Source organism: Rattus rattus, chromosome 11, assembly GCF_011064425.1.
Source record: "Rattus rattus isolate New Zealand chromosome 11, Rrattus_CSIRO_v1, whole genome shotgun sequence".
NCBI classification, from domain to species: domain Eukaryota; kingdom Metazoa; phylum Chordata; class Mammalia; order Rodentia; family Muridae; genus Rattus; species Rattus rattus.
Genome location: NC_046164.1, coordinates 14,366,997 through 14,387,502, shown reverse-complemented (window position 1 = coordinate 14,387,502; position 20,506 = coordinate 14,366,997). Strand labels below are relative to the sequence as shown.

General features: G+C 44.7%; 1 protein-coding gene across 2 annotated transcripts; it reads right to left on the bottom strand.

Moving 5' to 3' along the window:
* Positions 1-1,909: 1,909 nt before the first annotated feature.
* Mepe (matrix extracellular phosphoglycoprotein) lies at positions 1,910-11,451 on the bottom strand. 2 transcript variants are annotated; one of them, XM_032916754.1, is made up of 2 exons: positions 11,398-11,451; positions 1,910-3,452 (listed from the first exon to the last, which is right to left on the bottom strand). In XM_032916754.1, the coding sequence occupies exons 1-2, from the start codon at positions 11,449-11,451 to the stop codon at positions 2,199-2,201; spliced, it is 1,308 nt and encodes a 435-aa protein (XP_032772645.1). In that variant the 3' UTR covers positions 1,910-2,198. The 2 variants fall into 2 exon arrangements, with proteins under 2 accessions (XP_032772645.1, XP_032772644.1); XM_032916753.1 differs by lacking the exon at positions 11,398-11,451 and adding an exon at positions 5,990-6,067.
* Positions 11,452-20,506: the final 9,055 nt, after the last annotated feature.

The following is a 20,506-nucleotide window of genomic DNA, read 5'->3' as shown; positions in this document are numbered from 1 at the left end:
AACGTTTGGAGACCATGCACACTTAATTCTCAGTGAGGACCGTCCTGCTGAAACAGGAGCGGAGAGGAAGCATAGCCTGTCCGACTGCGGAGGGCGCTGTGAGCTTCTGCAGGTCTGGATCTGTACCAGTGTCTTTCTCCATGTGTGCATTCGAGAGCAGCACATTGTCCGTGAAACCTTTCTAGTTCCCTTGCAAGGCAGAAGATATAACCCTTGCTGTGCCTTGAAGGACTGTCCGTGCGTGCTCAAACATGGAGAGAGGGAACACTCTTAAAAGTGACTGTCCCCTAGAAAACAGAGGAGTCAAGAGGCTTTTAGAGTCCTCACCCGGAAGGACCTAAGACAGCATCTGCTTTCTCTACACACTTAGGGCTTTGTCTTGTCATCACAAGCCTTTCCGTGTGCTCAGACCATTACTGCAGAAAAGACACTGGGTTGCTTTCAATTAAATCAATTACAACTTAAACTCAGCTAAAATTCCTTTACTTGATTGCCTTCAGTGTGCTTCAGTGGGGGTCAAAATTAATTTTTTTATTAAAACAGAAAGAATACCAGGAATCAAAATACCGATGCAGCACAGAACACGCTGGTCAGGGTGTCTACTGTTTGAGAGTCTACAAGGGACAGGAGAAAAACAAACTGAGTTTCTTGATGTAGGTTCCATCCCTCTTTCCCTTCCCTTGACGTTCCTCCTTTAGAAGAGTTATAGGAATGGAGGAGTGTATTAGTGATGACTTTAGAGCAGGCATCAGTAACAACACTATCTCAACGCCTGACTTAGGGAGAGCTAGTTTTCTGGCAGACAAGGTGCTCAGAGCAGGAAGCTGACCAGGGTTGACTCAGTAGCTACCACTCATTCTGCTTCTCCCTCATGATGACGTGTTGGCTACTGCACACCCAGACAGCAGGCAGGAGAAAAGAGGAACGGGGCACCAGCTGGGTACATGTCTCTTGCCATAGGACAAAAGTTTTCCTCAGCAGCAGACAGCAGTCTCATCTTAGGACCATCTTGGGAGGAAAACATCAATGCTAAAGAGAGGGGAAAAGAAATGGAGTAGGGAATGCTTTGGAAGAGGTCCATGGATATTATGTTGAACCGGATCTTGACTGTTTCCCCATCCCCCATGGCACTTCCTGATGTATTTATAAAATGATAAAGAGAGGAGGTGATATATTTTATGGATGTGGATGTGTGGTGAGGTATGGGGAAAGGGAACACCTCAGCGGGCCCATGCTGAGGCTTCCCCCCTGAATTTATTCAGGCATGGGGAAGGGAGTCAAGAGGGTAGTAGAGGCAGAGAAAGAGAGAGGAAGAGGGAAAGGGGGAGGGGGGAGGGAGGAAGAGTGGGGGAGGGAAGGACAGAGAAGGGAAGGGAAAGGAAGGGGAGGAGAGAGGAGGGGAAGGGAGGGGAGGGAAGGGAAGAGAAGAGAAGAGAAGAAGATGAGTAGAGGCTGGCCATGAGCATGTGTAGAGAGGTGGGGGGGGAGCAGGAACAGGAAAGCAAGAGCAAGAGCGAGAGCGAGAGCGAGAGCGAGAGAGAGAGAGAAGACTAGCAGCCCCTTTTATAGTGAATCAGGCACACTTGGTTGTTGCCAGGTAGAGCTTAGACAAAATGCTAACAGTTCCTACATCCTATTATTCTCTAAATGAAGAAAGAACCAGCAAAAAGTGGTCGACATTTGATATGCTTCAAAAATTAAACTTGCCTCATAGGACACAGTAAACGCATTCAGATTAAACTGACAACCGTGGAATCCCAGGTAGTGCAGAGTGACAGCTTTCAAGTTTTGTCCAGGGGATTCGGTTCACACACCTCACCTCTCTGCTGGAGGCAGACTAACCTTGTTACCTCTGAATTCTTCCCCGTACCGCCAGCAGTCGCCTGTAGATCACATAACTACACACCGCCATAGAGAAAGCCTCTTTATTTTCATGTCTGAAGAGCAAATCACATATCAAGGCACCTGTGACATCCACAGACTATTTTAATGGGCCGCCTAGTCAAATATTACCTATTATATAAATTCTTACGAAAGTTTTTATTCAGAAAGCATTAGAACTTTGAGTAGGGGTTCTTATTACAACCACTTAAACAGCACAGAGTCCTGGAGGTGACCAAGTCTGGTACCTTGCTCAGTCCCTGCTGCGTCCTCTCTTTCTCCAGGACCAGAGCTGGGAACTGGTTCAACCCCGGGGTCTAGTCACCACTGCTCTCGCTAGAACTCCCACTGGATGATGACTCACTACTGTCTCTTTGGCGGGTGCTTACGCGTCTGTGGGGATGGGGTCTTCTCGAGGGCCAGGAGCCTCTCCGCTGGGACATCCCCCTATTCCGTGTAGGGTGGCTTGTTCTCCTGTGTGCTATTGCAATCCCCTCTCTACTGAGACTATTAGAAGAGTCTTCTTCACTTCTAACCTCATTACCAAGACTGTGAGAAGACTGGCCTTTGCCTTTGCCTGGGAACCTTTGGCTTTCAGTCAAGGTTGCTTGGTTCCCTTTAGATTCTTCCGCATCCTTGCTAGCGCCGCCCTTGCTGCTCTTGGGGATTTCATTGTAACCGGCTTTCCCTGTGTGCTCCCTTCCGCCCCCTTTTACCTTCTCTTTTGAGGGCGCTTGTGGGTAGTGAAATTCTACTTTTCCTTGATGAGCATTTTGGCTGCTGGCATCGACTCTGTTCCCTTCTTTTCCAGGGAGCTCCCTAAATTTGGTACTGCCCGTGATTTCATTGCTGCCCTCCACAAGGCTCACACCCGCGGAGCCTGCCCCCTGCGCAGTTTTTCCTCTGGTTGCATAGGCACCGCCTACGTGACCTTCTCTCCCTGGGATCTCATTAGAGCCCAGTCCGTTCGTGTGTGGGTCAACAATCTCGACATTGCTGGAGCCTGACACAGGGTGACCAGCTGAGCTTTCAGGATCAGATCCAACAGCACCTCCTCTGTCGGGAGTGTGCATAAAATGTTGTCCATCTCCACTGAAAGGAGGGACATCATTATCCCCCCTCACTAGAAGGTCTGGGGAAGCACTGTCCTCGAAGTCACTGGGAATCTTTCTGATTTGGGGGAGATGTGTTAGGTAGTGCGTGCTTCGTCGGGCCCGAGGGGTGTGTTTGCTTTGTCCTGGGCTGTTCCGGAGTAGTAGATCCCTCTGTTGGTTCTCTGTATCTTCGGAGTAGTCGTTAGCATGGTGGACATCTGTTGCAATTACGCTTAGAACACTCTGAAGTTTCTTCTCTTTGTTTCTGTCGCTCTGTACTTCAGTCCCCGTCACCAGACTCTTTACAGGCTGAGTGATATTTCTGAGGAGGGTGGCACCCTGCCTGTTCTGGTCAGGCAGGTGAAGGGGAGCATCTCGCCCACCCTCTGTTCCTTTACCCACCGTGGGCTCAGGCTTCACAGATGCTAAGTGGATGTTGCCTTGGTTACCGCCGCTGCTGCCATCTTCATTCAGCTTCTGTGGATTGACAGAAAGAGTTGGAGTTTTACTACTTCGGTTATTTTCATTGCTTCCAAAAAAGAGATAAGTCATTCTCTCTCTCTCTCTCTCTCTCTCTCTCTCTCTCTCTCTCTCTCTCTCTCTTTCGTGGATAATGATTTCTTTCAGTGTTAACTCGTGTTTTCTTGTCAACATGGTGAAGGGCAATACTGTCTCTGCTTTATTTTCCTTTTGAATAAAGTAAAAAATTAGCATAAAGTGAATGTTTTGTGTTGTTTTAAAACCCAATAATTCATAAAAAGCATTAAAAACCTATTTAATATATAGTATATTTAATGTATAAAATGTATTTAATGTAAAGTCTACAATTCAACAGGGATGGGAGGAGGAACGCAGGTTTCGTGGACAATAAGACTGAGGTAGATTTGATGGGCGGGTAAGAGTCAAATACTCAGAAGCTAAACGATGTGGACATTTTAAGACTACGTGGTAGGACCAATCTATTTTTGACACTCTTCAATATGCTAGCTGCCCTTGAGCGTGTTAACATCTTGGTTATGATAATAAAGACATGAATAAATGAAAGCTTCTATATGGAGAAAAGGAGGATTCAGCTAGAAGCTTACACCTTCGGGAGATGAGGAAGATCGCGAAGATGCAGAAGCAGTTCAGGCGAGCCAGGGCCATGGAGAAATGGCCAAACGTTTTTATTCTTATTTTTAGTATGTGTGATGTCTTGCCTGTGTGTACGCGCGAACCCATGTGTGTGTCTGATGCACATGTGAGCTGCCTTGAGATCAGGAAGCAAACCCTGATCCTCTGGGAGAGCAATAAGTGTTCTTGGCTGCTGAATTGTCTCTCCAGGCCCCAAATGGTTCCAAATCTCTCACTTCAGTGCTCACTGAAGTAACTGTGCTACAGGAGGGCTCAATATCCCATCAGCTGTCAACTTTCTTTGGACTGGGTTAGCTGGCCAGACGTGTGACCCACGGAAGCATGTGGCCGGGGGAGGCACGTGACTCAGGGAAGCACGTAACTCAGGGAAGCACGTGACTCAGGGAAGCACGTGACTCAGGGAAGCACGTGACTCAGGGAAGCATGTGACCTAGGGATGCTAATTTGAGCATCAGATTTTTCACAACAAAATGAGAAAACACACACATTTCAGGACTTTAAAAAGACATACTCTTGTTTAGTGATACAATGTAGATACGGCATCTCGCACAGTGTCTCTCGCTAACCAAGTTCTGTGTAGATGAAGGCAGCTGCCATTTGTGCAGGGCCCTGTGGGGCCCTCGGTAAAAAGGCCCCGGCTTACTTCCCTACATAGTGACAAGGGCACATAATTCCTCATAAGATGCTCAGCTGTCCTCTCAGGCTCTACAAATCATTGAATTGTGTGTAGTGGCAGAGAACCGTGGACTCATTCTTGACTGAGTTCTACAACCAGTGGCCTCTGACCAAATGTCGTCTAAAATAGGGGTTTGATGTCCCCCAATCTCTAATTAAGAATACTGTGTGTGCGTGTGTACGTGCGTGTGTGTGTGTGTGTGTGTGTGTGTGTGCGCGTGTGTGTGTGTGTGCGTATGTGTGTATGTGTGTGTGTGTGTGTGTGTGTGTGTGTGTTCACATGCGCCCACCCGTGCCTGTGTTGAAGAGCAGGGAGGACCTGAGTGAGTCACACCCACGAATCAATGCTAGAGAATAACTTGTGAGAGTTTGGTCTTCCCTTCCACCATGTCAGTTCTGGTGACAGAGCTCAGGATGTCTGGGTTGGCAGCCATTTCTGAGCCATCTTGCTGTGCACCTTATTAAAATGCACCTTATTAAGTGTTGGGAGCTTTAAGACTGTTGGCTCTGCAGACACTTGAACGGCAGGTAAGGATAATGTGTGAGTCCCTTCTAGTCTGGGAGAATGTGTTAGCATGAAGTCTCCAAAATCTCCAAAAATTCTCCGTTTGTTCTCACTGTAAGATAAAATTATCAATGGACTTCATGTGGGAGCAATGATACCACTGCTCACTAACTTTTAGAGCTCAAAGCTTATTCTGAAAATAGGTAGGATCGTGTTATGAGAAGAAAAGGAGAAAGATCCGTACTGATTTGCTTCTGAGTAGAAAATATTCTAAATACTTGGCTTAGGTTACACCATCCAGCTTCAGAAAGCTCGCCTTGGGCGTTTGTTTCTGTCTTCTTACTTCCCTTAAGCCATATTGAGCTGAACGGATAGGTTAGAAAAATCAGTATACTAAATTAAATGTAAACTTACGCATTTTTTATCTTTTCTCCCTACCCTCGGAGGAATTTTTGGTTAAGAACAATGGCGTCCTTACTAATGACTGACTCCCTCTCCCGCATGGGCTCAGGAAGTGATCTCCAGTTCGTGCTTGGCTGTGTGTGAGTCAGCTGGCTGCTCTGTCTTCCCCATCCTGCCTTAGCTCAGGGCATCCTTCCACTGGACAGCAGCCTCTCCAACCCACTTCTCCGAACACCAGCAAGGAATTGATTTTCTACTCTCGGCCCCCAATGTGTGATTGGGGGTTGGGGGCACTCACGTGACTCTTTCCCCATCCCGTCTTGGGTTCTCTGTGCTCATTTTCTGTCTTTAAATTCTGAGAGAGAAGGAATTGCATTCATCAGTTGCTTCAGCGTGCACTGTGTCTTACTCAGCAGAGGCACCGAAAACACATGCCATAGCAAAACCAAAATGACTTTCATAGGCAGAACGGTGCAGCCTTACAGATGGCCCTGCTAAGGATTTCTAGCAGAGGAAAACAACGTTTTATAGAATTCTCTCTTCCGTGGGAAATGAAGCCAGATTTAGGAAAGTAAATGGCCCCTTTTAGTTAGAGGCCTTTGGAGCTCTTTACAGAACTTTGGGCAATGACTCTGCAAGAAGCCACCGAGTGAAAAGAATTATTGTCATCCCAGTGACAAGGGCCTCGTTCCCTCTCTTCGGTGTGACTGGACAAGGATGAGGTCATCCATGGAATGACTGTAAGAGACACGTGTCACTCTTTCCGGCCTGTAACCTTGTTCCCCGAGAGTCTACCCTGTTCTACATGGTATAGAATACGCTCAGAAATCCTCCCTATGAAATACAGTGCTTTGATGCACAGCAAAATGACAGTTACTGGCCCCCAAGGTCCATCATGGCCACAGTTGCAGAACATGGTTTGGGCCAAAGGGATGGATGGAGATAAGGAAATTTCTGGAACACAGAGTTGCACAGCACAGTGACTTTAGGACCTGGGGAATGTGGGGAAGGGAAGAAAGGCAACATCCACGCTGGAAACCAGAGCACAGTCTCCTGCCATCTCCCCTGGCCAGTTTGCATGGGAGGAGTCTTCCCATGGCCACTCACCTTCATGTCACGTTCAGTGTAGACATGGGTTTTTCGTTGTGACCCTTATAAATGACACACAAACCATTTCCATTATATTAAGATGGTTTTGTCTTTTAAGAAAATGTCTTGATTTTTTTCCTAATACTGTTTTTAACTTGAGAGAACTCAAGTTCTCCCTCTGACAATAGGTAGTACCACCTAAAACCACAAGAGGGCGCATGCCATCCACGGTAGAAGGCAGCCAGCTACAGGGCTCTCTCACACTAATCTCGAAATATATTTTTCCTGCATGCCACTGTCAAATGTTTGAGTTCCTCAGCCTGTCAGTCTTCCTACCACATCTCAGTGGAATTGCAACATGAGGGGATATTTCCAGAGCAGAAGGAAGATGCCATTAGAAGAAAGATAGGTTTTACTTTGCCCATGGCTAAAATCCAGCCGGCAAATGCTAGCATATGAACCTTCTGGCTTTGAAGTTTGCCATTGGAACCTTTGTAAATATTAGCTAACATTCAGAACACAGACCTGGGATGGTCAGGAGAAACCATGGTAGAAATAATCTGTGTTTTGGTGACATGCAAGTCTGACAGAATACATGCAGAAAACTACTTCTGTGTGAACCCAATTCTGCATTAATGCCGTTGACCAGCTCCCTCCTCTCTTTAGCTATAAGTTTGCCTTCTCATGCTGCACACAGGTGAGGAACAGTGCTTGCTAATTACAGTGTCCCAGGATTCTTACTTATCCCTCGAACGTTGTGTAGCAAGCCACTGCTTCATTGGAAGGACGAAATCACACTGAGAAAAAGCAATCGATACTTGGAAATTTTCAGTCATCTGTTGTAGGGATTAAACTGAACTAGAATTCGTCACAGTTCTGCTGGGTAGGGAGCACTTCTGGCCTACGCACCCAAGAACATGTCAGTGTTGAATTTTTCTCTTGTTGCTTTTTTTTTTCCTTTCCAAAGATAAAATTATTTGAGAGGAATAACTCTGTTTACCCTCTGTCCCTCCATACACCCTTACTCAGTTTTCTGTGGTTGAATGTCTGCAAGGAAACAAGGGACGCCACCTCACCAAACAGAAATTCTTTCATTCATTTCTTCAAACAGCAAACGTTTTATTTCTATGCCTTTCGCTGGATTGTATGAACATGGAAAAATCATTCTGACTGAAAGAAAGATTGGGTCACTTTTTCCTTAAGTACTTATCTGTCCAGGAAAAGGAAATTCTCCCCACTAGATGGCAATGCTAACTCTGCGAGAGAATCCATTTCTAGTGTGGAGAAGTGTCCTGTGATATGGGGAGACAAGTCGGCCGCAGGGTTCCAGTTGAGGAGAGTAGCCGTTGGAACCATAGGAAAGACATTGGCGAACCTGAGGTGGTAAAATGAAGCCAGCCGAGCTCGGGCTGCTCTGTGTAAGTCAGCAGCTGTGCTGTGCTGTGGATGCTGAGGGCACACAAGCTGAGGGCTTGTGTGTAAAGGCAGGCACACCTGTGGTGCCTCCTCACGTGCAAATCATTTTGACCAGGGATCAGACGATCTCTCTGACCTGTGTGCAAGTGTCATTAGGTGACTTGTCTGCCAAGGCTTATTGAAACTCATAAAGGCCAGCCACAGGAATAGACATAGGTAGCTATTGCAGGCCTTGTGAGATGGCACACAAAATGTCACCCAAAATAGAGGATATAAGAACACTGGGGGCAAGTTTTCTGTGCACAAAATGGTGTGGCAACTCTTCAGATCTTAGTGTTTCTGTTTTCTTTGAAAAGTCGTTGCTTATTTCTGATGTGGTGAAGGGGACAAAGAGTGGGTTGTGCTGGTGTCTCATGTGTGGTAGAGTGGATTAGTCACAGGAGTGGGGTGTACCGTGTCACGGGTGTGCTAGAGTGGATGTAAGCACCACTGATAGTCACAGAAGAAGAAGTCTTACAAAAGAAAGAAAGACAGCAATCTAAGGACTTGTCTACCTGTCCTGTTGGCCTAGAGCAGTGGTTCTCAACTTGTGAGCCATGACCACTTTGGGGTTGAATTAACCTTTCACAGGGGTCGCCTAAGACCGTAGGAAAACATAGATATTTACACTAGGATTCATAACAGTAGCAAAAGCATAGTTATGAAGTAGCAAGAAAAATAATTTTATGGTTGGGAGGAACCACATTACAGGGTCACATGTTAGGAAGGTTGAGAACCAGGGGCCCAGAGGGTGCTTTTCCTAAACTACCCTCAAAGCCATTGGTTTCTTTCTGTTTTTGTGGCTCTATACTAATGGACAAAATCTTCACAGAGGCGCAAACTCGATTGGTTAGTGAAAGCATCCCATTATGTGGACCGCAAGGATTTGTCTTTTGTTCCATTTCATTCTAGAAACAATCAGTTTGCCAGTAGCACCTTATTTTTCTAGGGTTCGATTCATTTGCAGAGAATTTCAGAGTTTGCAAGGGGCTTTTGCATAATAACTTCACTTGTGTTCCATAATCACCATGTGAGATGAGCGTAGAAAAGAGAGTGCCTACTCAGACACACCGGTGAGAAGCAGCAGAGTCATTCTAACCTCAATCTCCCGCTTTAAAATCCCAGGACTGAAGCAATAAAAAAATTACAGTAGCTTTGTTTGAAAGAGTGCTTGCTAATGTGGAGAGATGTTCCCGAAGTTTCTATTAAATCTTCAAGATACATTTCTTTATTCTTTACTGTACCTACCTATGTTATTTCTTCCAGGATTCTGTGAATGTAAACTGTTACCTCATTGTTAGTAACATCAAATTAAACTGTAGGGAGAAGAATGTAGAAATAACATGGATAGGTTTCAAAAAATTAATGTTGATCACATAATGCCTCTAACAGAGCAAACACGCATGCATGCGCATACACACACACACACACACACACACTGCACACACACTTGCATTCACGTTAAATACATTCTTGCTGGCATAGATGAACCCAGTGCAGTTCCTGATACATTGTTACTATGATCAAAGCCTCCCTCATTTGCATAAGATGGGTATTAATTGCATTGTGCTGCTTAATCTTCACCTTCTAGTTTCTGACACTTTAAAACTGGATGGATTTGGCTTATAATTGCAAGGCACATGCACATCCCTTGCTATACACTCAGACAGACCACAGCCTAGGATTAAACAATTAAGGTGATTGTTAAGGTGGACTGTATCTGTGAGAAGAGAGAACGCTGCAATTCTTACAGCCCAGTGTTGTCCCTGTTCCCCTGCTAAGACTCCTCCATTTGAAATCTGCAGCCCTCTCTGCTCCTCTGACGCCCACTTGGCAGTTGCCCTGGACTTGACTGTGGCCCTGTAATGGATGTGACATCGTCTGCCCCCTAGCAGGAAAGCTGGCAGCCTCCTCTGACTGGTGGTCACTGGCCTAGCCCTTTACTGGAAGCTGGTTAGAAAGGACACTTCGGCTGTTCCCTGGAACTGGCTGCTCAAAATAACTCCTCCTCAGCTGGTTGGACTGAAGCGGCTCAGCGAGACCACCAGACAGCTTCAGTGCATCCCTGCGTGCTTCCGACTGACTGCCCTGTGGAGGGGGTGGGACCAACTGGTTCACTCAGCACAGCCCCTACCAATAAAGGATGTGTGGGAAGCAGGGGTGGGGTGGGGTGCTTGGTGAGTGTGTGTGTGTGTGTGTGTGTGTGTGTGTGTGAGAGAGAGAGAGAGAGAGAGAGAGAGAGAGAGAGAGAGAGAGAGACCAGGGGTGGGGGATGGGGTGGGGTGAGGCTATGTGTGTGTGTGTGAGTGTGTGTGTGTGTGTGTGTGTGTGTGTGTGTGTGTGTGTGTGTGTGTGAAGCAGGGGTGGGGGGGATGAGTTGGGATAGGGGGGTGGGCATGACTGCATATGCATGGGTATTTCTGCTCCTTCTTCAGATGCCATGGTTCACCCTTGTGGGTCCGGTTACCCAACTCCTCACCCACTTGCTCGGGACCTATATTTAAACACGGCCAGCATGGAATGAGTACATGTCTCCCTAGTTCCCCAACCCAGAAGGTTTCTCCGAGAGCTAGGGTGTCGTCGGGGAGACGTTATCTAGTTTGCCTCCTGTCTGAATTGCAGAAAACATCTGCAATACTCGCTCTGTCACAGGATAATTGGGTCACATCCCGAGAGCTCAGCCGGGTGAGTCAGAGGAAGAGAAGACACAAGAGGCAGCGGGAGCTTGATCTGGGTTAAGTTCGTGAGCATCAGCTCCATTTTGGCCTCACCAAAGAAGGGAGCATCTTCGAGGGGATCCCACTCCGCCAAGATGCTGCCAGAGACATTCTAGTCCCTTCCCAGGGCCATCTATGTATTTAGTTAGCTTTACATATTTGTGTCAGATTCTTCAGGGTAGACTATTACACGGCTCTTTTGATTCACTGTGGTTTCTGTCTTTGTGCAGACTGCACTAACCTCTGCTGCCTTGAAATGCTGTGCTCTGCTACTGGATTTCTCAAAGACTCTGGAAAAGACAGCACGGCTCTATCCTATAGTGTGCATACTCTAAGTGGCGAGCTTCTGAGTTTCGAGCTTCCTGCTTCTTCAGCTCTTAACAAACCTGCTTGGAAGCTAGCAAGAAAGATTATGGGACACTCGAGTGAATTTGCAAGTGCTTACTGGTGCCGCCCAGGTTATACTGAAGAGGAACAGTCCAACAGACACAGCCTGCATCTTCACACGATTCTCTGAAAGATAGCAAGAACCTGTCTGAGCAATGCCAGCTATGCATTGCAGACACGAAGGCATGTACATGCAGACAACCCTCCCGCATAAGTTCATTTCCCTTTGATATATAGAATTACATCCCTCATATGTACATCCTATCAAATTAGCATTTGCATAAATGTATGTGCTTTGCACAATTAGTTCATAGTCAGGGTTAATCTATTAATCTCTATTTCATTGCTGATTATTCTCATGCAAAAATAAAAATATTGACTATAATTAATCCAATAATCAATTCATGGAAATTAATTTTATAGACACATTTATTTATTTACTCTACTGGTGACATGACATTTTCCCTTAGAAAAAAAAGCATTGTTAAGTGCTTTTATAATTGAAAGTTATAGTAAGGGAACCTACCAGGTCATACCTGAATCACTAAGTGTGCCAAATGGCAGATACAGAGGTAAGGAATAGAATCTTACCAACGCCAGGCTGGTACCCCAATGTATATCATTATATTCATTAGCACAATGTCTGAACTAGTCACTATGTAGGGGACAAAGGAAGAAACTGCTGAAGCAAGCTTTACTATAAGTAAAAGCATTTACTAAGTATTTAAAAGAGCTGAGCACCATTCTATGTTTACTCGTATTTATTTATTTGCATCCTGCCACAGCCTAATGAATCAGGTGGCTTAATCGTTTCATAGACTAGAAAACATACTTGAAAAGGTCACATGACACACCCCACCCTTCATGAATATGAATATGCAGAACTGGGTTTGGTATTCTGGCAAAGTGATTGCAGAACCAGTGCTCCTAACCCAGACTCTGCGTCACCTCAAGTAAGTTCCCACTCTTCTGTCTTATTAAAGAGAAAGCTACGTGCAGTCAACCTAAAGAAGACCCTATGGCATAGAACGTCAGCAGACAAATCTTTGGAACAGTAGCATTTGGTTGCTGATTAAAGCTGGCCTGGTCTCACTATGATCTCAGAAGCTCGGCTAACTCAAGTAGCCATCACACTGAAAAATTACCAGCACAACTCTGGACAGCATCTGTTGGTCCTGATGCTAGTGCCTCTTTTACCGCCATAGAAACACACAAAACCAATATGAAAATAATAATAATGCGGTTTGTTGGAAGAAAATCTACTCAATGAGGAAAGCCAGTTTTTACAGCATTCAAACATTTCATAGGAAGACTTTCACTCAGCAAACAGTGTAGTTAAGGTGTATGGTAGAACTGTAAGCTCTAATCGTCCTCCTAAACGTTATCTCCAGGATCCACATCTAAACTCAAGCGATAACTTTGGCCTCTAAGTATTGCAGGAAGGGCAGTCTTTTATCATTCATCAAATAGCTCAATGCTGGTAGATGCATCAGCGGAGGAAATATCTGTAAAGAAAACCACGAGTGGCTTGTCCTGCATCTGGTTTGTAAAATGATGCAGTCTCAGTTAATACAGATCTTGGTGATACTGGCTGTCAGCTCACAGGACACTTGCAAGGCATGGAGTTCCAAGAACGATCTCTAGTGTAGGGTAGCTCTCCCCACCTATTGTACAGAACAGAGCTCCAAATCCAGACGATCATGTAATTTTCACTTATTTTCAATATCCTTAGCAGGATGGCGAGGCTCCTGAAAGCTTAAAAAGCAAGCACTTCTGACAGAAAGCAATTCTCCACGAGGGGCAGCGAGAGACAAATTACCTGGTGTCGTTCACCTTCAGGGAAACTTGGCTTCTTCGGGTTTAGCAGTCTCTGGGCATTTGCTGAAATTTAAAGATTGTTAGAGCCTCCGATGTCCAATCAGCATGACTCACTCAGTACCAGCACGGAGTCTGTCACAAATGCCCACAGATGACCACAGGGGGTAAGGTAATTTTAATCTAAAAATGTTTCTGTGGCGGAAAGCTGCTATCAAATGTTCCAGAAAGTAGAATAAACAGAAAAATAAAAATATCTCAGCTTGGGCATTATGCTACAAAATAATTACAATTGATTTCAGAACTATTAACTAGGACTAACTAGGTGAATGGCTTGCATATTAAGTAGAAAATATTTGTAAACCAACAAATTTATAAATGGAAAGTATTTTCATTGTTTTATTTAGAAAATGGACAACATAAATTATGTCTGAATCTTATTCAGACACCAATGGTGTTTGAGCACCGACTATAGGGCAGCCATTAGAGAGGCTTCAGCAAATTAAAGAGAAAATAATCCTGTCTCATGGGGCTCACTATCTAATGAGGAAAATAGACCGAGGACTACATCGTGTTAGACAGTGACACAGATGAACTTCAAGCAGATGCATTCAGGAGGAGATCTCAAGCACTGGGAGTAAGGACACTCGGCTGAAGTTTTACACAGAGAATCCTGGGATGGCCTCACTGAGAAGGTGTCTTTTCAGTAAAGTCCTCGCTACGGCTTACATGTGTGTATTGCTCCAAAATCCATATCTTGCAAATAAAACTCCCACGTGATGGTATTAAGGCAGGGCTTGTGCAATCTAAGTCATTGGGTGAGAATCTCCATGAGCAAGAGTAACAGCTTTAGAAAGGCTAAAGGAAAAGACCTCGAGCCTTCTGCATTCCGCCGCTCTGCCATGTGAGCGCACAGCTTTCACCCCACCCGACCCAACCCCAACTACCACGGCAGCCTAAAGATGAAGTAGCAAGCAAGACGCCATCTTGGAAGGCGAGTAATTATCTTGTTCCAAACAGCGAACCTTATGTTAAGCTTCCCAGCCTCCAAAGCCACAAGAACCCAAGACAGTGAAGTATCAACCTTTGCTCTCTAGATTACCACCTCTGGGGGATTCTGTTACAGTAGCATAGACTAAGACAGAATGTAGCCACATGGCTTTACATAGGGCATTCCACAGAGAAGGTCTAGGAAGAGCCAGCTCCACTAATGGGGGCCTGATGGCCTCTCCCAGCAAGTAGCCAGAGAGCAGTTAGCCGGCTCAGGGCCAGGCGCCTGCAGGGTGAAGCCCTGAGGAATGGTGAAGCCGCTGTAGGGTTGGGTACCGAGCTGAGGGACGGCTCACTTGACAACTTTACATAAGGCCTGGGATTCAGTCTCAGCACTACTAAATAAAAGCAAATAGCTAAAAATGAACGATTTAATTTATTTAATTCAATTCCAGGTCGTGAAAACTACTAGAGGTTTGTGCAGAGCTGATGTTGAAGGAACGAAGCCGGGACAGAGGAGCAAAGGCAGCCTGGAGAGGCAGAGCCCGGGTGAACAGCGTTCTATTCCGCGTGTTTTCACGGGAAGGCAACAGGAATGGTCTGCACCAGGGCAGACTCAGGGCAGGGAGACTGCAGTGTCAGGACGGACTCAGGATTTCGCCTTGCAGTGGGAAACCTAAAGTTGCTCTTTTATTGAAATAGGATAATATTCAAAAGATACTTTTGAGGATGAGTTTGTGGGTTTGAATTTGGATGAAGATTTTTATTAAATGGTCAACGTAGGGTGCTGAGTCCTTTTTTTCCTGTGGTAGGAGCTAAAACCGAATTGCAATTCGTGTTTGTAATAATTAGGGAGTATTCATTTGGTCTAAAAATATAGTCGCGCCTACTAGCATGACTCATGGTAGGCTTACGTGTAAATCGCCCAATAAAAGATTATGAAACTTTTAAAACACACTTTATGATATGGGCTACTTAAGTGTAACCAGCTTTATGACTAATTATAAATAATATGTAATAAATTTTAACTCTGATTTCCCCCAACTCAAATAGGACGGGCAAAATTAAAATAATACAAAGTTTAAAAGCAGAAAATAATGAGTAACATATCGGTGGCACAGTTCTGGTTTGGGGAACGACAGCTTGTCTAGTTTAAGCGAAATCCTCCTTATTTTATTCAATTACATTGGCTTCTCTTCCGAGGATCCCGAGCTGACTTTAAAGACTTAGAAGAACTTCAAGCCACTGTGTAAGAACCACAGTTGACTCAAACCATGTAGCTGAACTTTACAATACAGGATCTATTGTTGGCAATGGAGACATTTAACCGGAAGAGCTGTGTGGTCAGGAGATCAAACCCAGCTCTAGTCAGGGGATAAGTTGTTTTAACAGCTAAACGGAGGCTTTTCAACCTCCTTTTCTCAAACCAAACGCTATTCTAAGCAATTTAGTACTTGTAAGAATTCTGATGTGGATGATATTACTTTTACCATAGTTTTTGGTGATGAAGCACAGAGTAACTCTCTTTAGACGTTTCTTAAAGTCACATAACCAACACAGAAAGGCCAGGAGTAGCACAGGCAATTTTGGCTAATTGAGGCAGGGTGCTGTACGTCAGCAGGAACATTACCAAATTCTGTGAGATGCTTAGGCCACTGTCTGCTGTTTCGCCTGTTGTTACCATTACTAAGAGCTGTCTGGGACCCAGGTAGAGTGGGCATGCTAATGTTTCTGACCCATCCTGCTGGTTCCCTTATTCTACGGTTTATCTAATGAGAGCACAAAATCAGACAGACAGGGGACGGGGAGGTGGGGAGAGAGACACAGAGAGAGACACACAGAAAGAGACAGACTGGAGGTATATTTCTCTAGATATTGTACACATCCATGCCTCCAGCTCCATCAGCACTGAGGATCTGGGTGACAAGGGACAAAATTAATAAGGAAATGGAAGTCAAAACCAGAAAGGCAACAAGCAAAAGGAAATCAAATGCAAACAGCAAGGGGACAGGAAAGGGAAAAGAGAGGTAAAAATGCACAGTTGGGACCTTAGATGTTTTGCTAAACCTACGACCAGTTCAAAGATTTTACAACTAACAGGTCACTCAGCGTTTCATGCTTCTACACCAGGTGTAGCTTTGGTGATTCATGCAGGATGCTCCACTCGTGCCTCGTATATAACATAGACATAAAATGGCATTTTCATTGCTATAACCTTATAAAGAATTCCATAGACTAGCAAATGTTTCCTTTGTTTTGTCTTCCTTTCAAAAATGTTCCCATCTATTAAATAAATTATATATAGTATAAAATATATGTTAATATATAATATAAATATTTTACATATAATAATATGCATATATCATTGTAATCTGAAAGAACATGAGTCTAGGAAAAGAAAATTCATAGAATTTTAGGACTTAGGACTCAGCTTCTTGTCCTACCAAGGAGCAAACTGAATGGAGCTAAATATACATGTTCTCGATGCTGAAATGAATTCAAAGAAGTAACACTCAACTCAAGTCTTAAATTTAGAACCTACAATTGACAAGAACAAAAATAGTGAGACCCCATTCTAGCTAGAAGTTAGGAGAGAGGCATTCTGGGAAGAGGCGTCTGGGTGATTAATGTTGCTTTTCGGAGACGGACACTTGGTTTCTCTTCTTTTGGACCTGCCATCTTTGCTGAGTTTAAAACAAATGTACAAAAAAATGGCCTAACCGTCTTCTATATAAAATAATTATAAAATAATCCTGGAAATCTTGTTCTGTTTCAAAAGAATAAGATGTTTTTACTTTAAATATACTCACTCATAAGTATCAATATTCTCTTAAACTACAAAATGCCACTTTCTAAAACATCACTGACAACCAACTTCTCATATTCCTCCAAGTTATTTTTATCTCTAGAAAGTATGATTTTTTTCTCTCCATGTTGGGCATGTCACTCCATTACAGTACTATGGAATGCCTCAAAACAGCACGAAGCTAGTTTTGTCAATTTCTCTAGGCTGCATACCCCCTCAGACATTACTAGCAAAGAAAGGCTATGCCAGTAGAATTTGCCTTTAATTTTATATTAGAAAGAAGTTTTATTATAAGTTGAGATGAGGACATTGTGGATGTAGTTAAAATATAATTAGAACGATAAACCAGTCTTTTCTTCAGGACATGGTGACATTGCCGGAGGTGGCTACAAAACTCTGTTGTGTGAGCTCAAGGGGAAAACACTGCTTATTCTCGAAACAATGTTACCTTCAGGGGCTGCGGTTCTGCAGCTGCAAGACCACAGGGCAGCTTGTGGCTTTTACCCGCTGTTGTCTGTGTGATGGGCATATTTTAATACTTGCGGACCATATTAGGGCATTTGTAGTTTCTCTGTCTTTTAAATTCATGTGTCTCTGCACTGTGTTATTCCAGCTTTTCTTCAGTGGCTTTCTTAACTCTCATAGATCCAGCGTCATTCCATCCGTTTCTGCTCTAGGTAACTTTTGCTACTTAATAGGTTATCTCAAAACTTAGTTTCAAATAATACACTAATTTCTTTCAAGGTTGTATGCGCTGATGTGGTTTAACCTCTGTTCTCACTGGATATCTCCGGCAGGAAAAGCAGACAGTAGGTGTGGACACTGCTTGCAAAGGAACCCAGGCGGATCACCCACGATGGTGCCTTGTGCAGATGCACATGTATGACCTTGCTCTCTAGGAGAACAAGCTGGACTTCCTACATGGCGGCTCAGGGCCTTAGAACTAAGTCTGGGGTTGCAGTAAAAGAGACCACAACCCCATAGAAGTATCGGGACAAGGCAGCCTTACTCTTGAGCGAGCAAGTGGGTGTGCTTGGAAAAGCAAACACACAGGGTAGCATGGGATTTGGGTTTTACTCTAACTCAGGTGGTGCCTGTGTCTTTTTTCCACTGCTTGGGTCTAACCTCACAGTCTTAACTTACTTGGCTAGTGTAGCGGAAAGTTCCCCTAACTGATTAAATAAAGAAAAGAAGCCAATCACTGGGTGAGGAGGAGGCGGGACTTCCGGGTCTGGAGAGGAAGAGGGAAGGCAGGAGAGAGGAACTGGAGTTTGGACTGCAGGAGCAAGGCAGACACGATCTAAGAGGCCAGACCCAGTTAGTTCGGGTGGCAGATCTCAGATTCTAAACTAAGATTGTCCGGTGTCTTCCTTCTCTCGGAGCAATTCAACTGAGCTCCAGGGAAAGGTAACCAGGGCAGAGTGTGTGTTTGCAAGAGTGCACCCCAGCTAGCCGTGGAAATCTGGGAGTGCTGAGCGGGCTAGGCAGCAGCCAGCCACAGGGTGGAGAGAGCAATTTTGGAGCTCTGGAGAGGCAGAGCCAGCCTTGGGACAGGCTTTGGCAAAAGTGGGGAAAAAATGCAGTGTCGGCCTATGTGACCTGCTGGAAACAGACTGAGACTGCCGGCCTGTGCCTAGCTAGCATTAGCGTGGGTTGTTTAATATTTCATGCTACGGGCTAGTTGGACAATAATTGGTACACAGGAAGTGACGGAAGGGGAAAGAGTCCATTGTTCCAAAAAGAAAAGAGTCACAGCTTCAGGCCACCAAATTCCTGGAATACAGCAATAAGCCTGTGTGTAAACAAATATTTACATAAAATCTTAAGAGGTGGAAGAAATAAAAGTATTTGAATTCCTTCTTCTAAACACAAACTTTATGGGTTTTGGTAGAAAAAAATCATATCTGATATTTCTTGCAAGGTCACAAAATACCCTGCCCTGGAAACTCTTTAGCTAGACGTGTGTTCCATGAAGATCACGTTGTTATTTTGTCCTTCCCCGGAGATTCTCCTTTTCTCGTTTGAGAGCCCTGGTCTCCAGAGCAGAAAGCAGAGAGTTCCAGGCTGGTTTTGTGAATTGAGCTGTCAGCGAGTCAGACTTGGTCAGAGTGGGCCAGGATGAGTGGGGTGCATGACTAGGTCCCACACCATGACCGTGGAGTGCTGGCATCACACTGTAGAAGAGCTCGTGTCCTCCAAAGTGTATATCTTGTTGTATCTGGGCAAACATGTGGAGAGAACACTGGATTGGACATGGTGTTGACAAAACTAAGAAAGACGTGAAAAGAGCAGACAAGATAGGGACAAGGAAAGGGACAGGGTCCTCTTTCAGAAGCAGATACCTATCTATGGAGCTCTTAATATTCTCAGGTCACCAACTCACAGACAGCCTGCCTGCCTTTCCCCAGTTTCAGTTGAGCGAAAGTCTTCAACTTTATCTCCTTGATCCCCAACTCCAGCCTTCTGTCCAGGTCTATCTGCTGAGCTCTGATTAGAGCTAGCTTTTCAATAGCAGAATCTCCGACCCTCTCTCACCTAGCACCTCTGTTTCACTATCATCTTGAAATGCTAGGAACACTGGGAACCGTCCTTTGGCTGCTCCTGTGTGTTGCCTGTCTTCCTGCTTGTGGAATTAATATAAATAGTGAATGCCAATCTAACAGCAGCATTGAGAGCCTGCTACAAACCATTCTGCTGTTTAGGAACCATCTGATGCCCAACAAGGTCTCGGGGTGTCATCCTGGAAGTCTACACTTTGGTAGAAATGAAGAGTGATGAAACTCGCTTAATTATACAACTTACCAAACACTACCTGGGTTATTTTGGACAGTATGATGAGTAAGCTGACTTGGCTTCCTGGTAGCTTAAAAATGTGAAACAAGCAAACAAAAATATCCTGAAACTAAGGACTGAGGGGTCAGTGGGAGGACTGGAGTCACTGAGAAGATTAGGAATCAGTGGGAAGATTGAGGGTGTTGGTGAGAGGACTGAAGATCATTGGGAGGACTTGAAGGGTCAGTGAGAGGACTGAGGGGTCAGTGGGAGGACTTGAGGGGTCAGTGAGTGGACTGAAGGGTCAGTGAGAGGACTTGAGGGGTCAGTGAGAGGACTGAGGGGTCAGAGGACAAGGTGGCAGGTATTGTGAGGGTGTTGATGGACTAGTCTTCCAACTTCTCTGTTGAAGTCAATGAGCAAGCGACTGCACCCGAACTGAAATCATAGACAAGGCCCTACATTTTCCTGTGCTGGATGTCTAACTGTTGATTATGGGGGCTCATATTAAATCTTATAGAGAATAAATTAAAGGATGTGTGACTTCTGGTCATGAAGCATCTTCCAACTATCTACATACAAATTTGAATTTCACTTTTAGGTTTATATTAAGGAGTCAGTGGTCAAGACTGTAGAATAAGTATGTGTGTGTGTGTGTGTGTGTGTATGTGTGTGTGTTTTGTCTATGTTTTCATGTGTGTATGTACGTGTTACTTTGTGTGTGTATGTATGTGTATGTGTAGTTTGTATATGTGTAGTTTTTGTGTGTGTTTGAATTTGTGTA

What these genes read in the sequence shown, in the direction of transcription:
- Mepe (XM_032916753.1), bottom strand. Translation starts at nt 6,067, where the DNA reads ATGCAATTCCTTCTCTCTCAGAATTTAAAGACAGAAAATGAGCACAGA. An exon ending in CGGGATGGGGAAAGAGTCAC is followed by an intron (nt 3,453 to 5,989) that starts GTGAGTGCCCCC and finishes GTCAATCCACAG; the next exon opens with AAGCTGAATGAAGATGGCAG.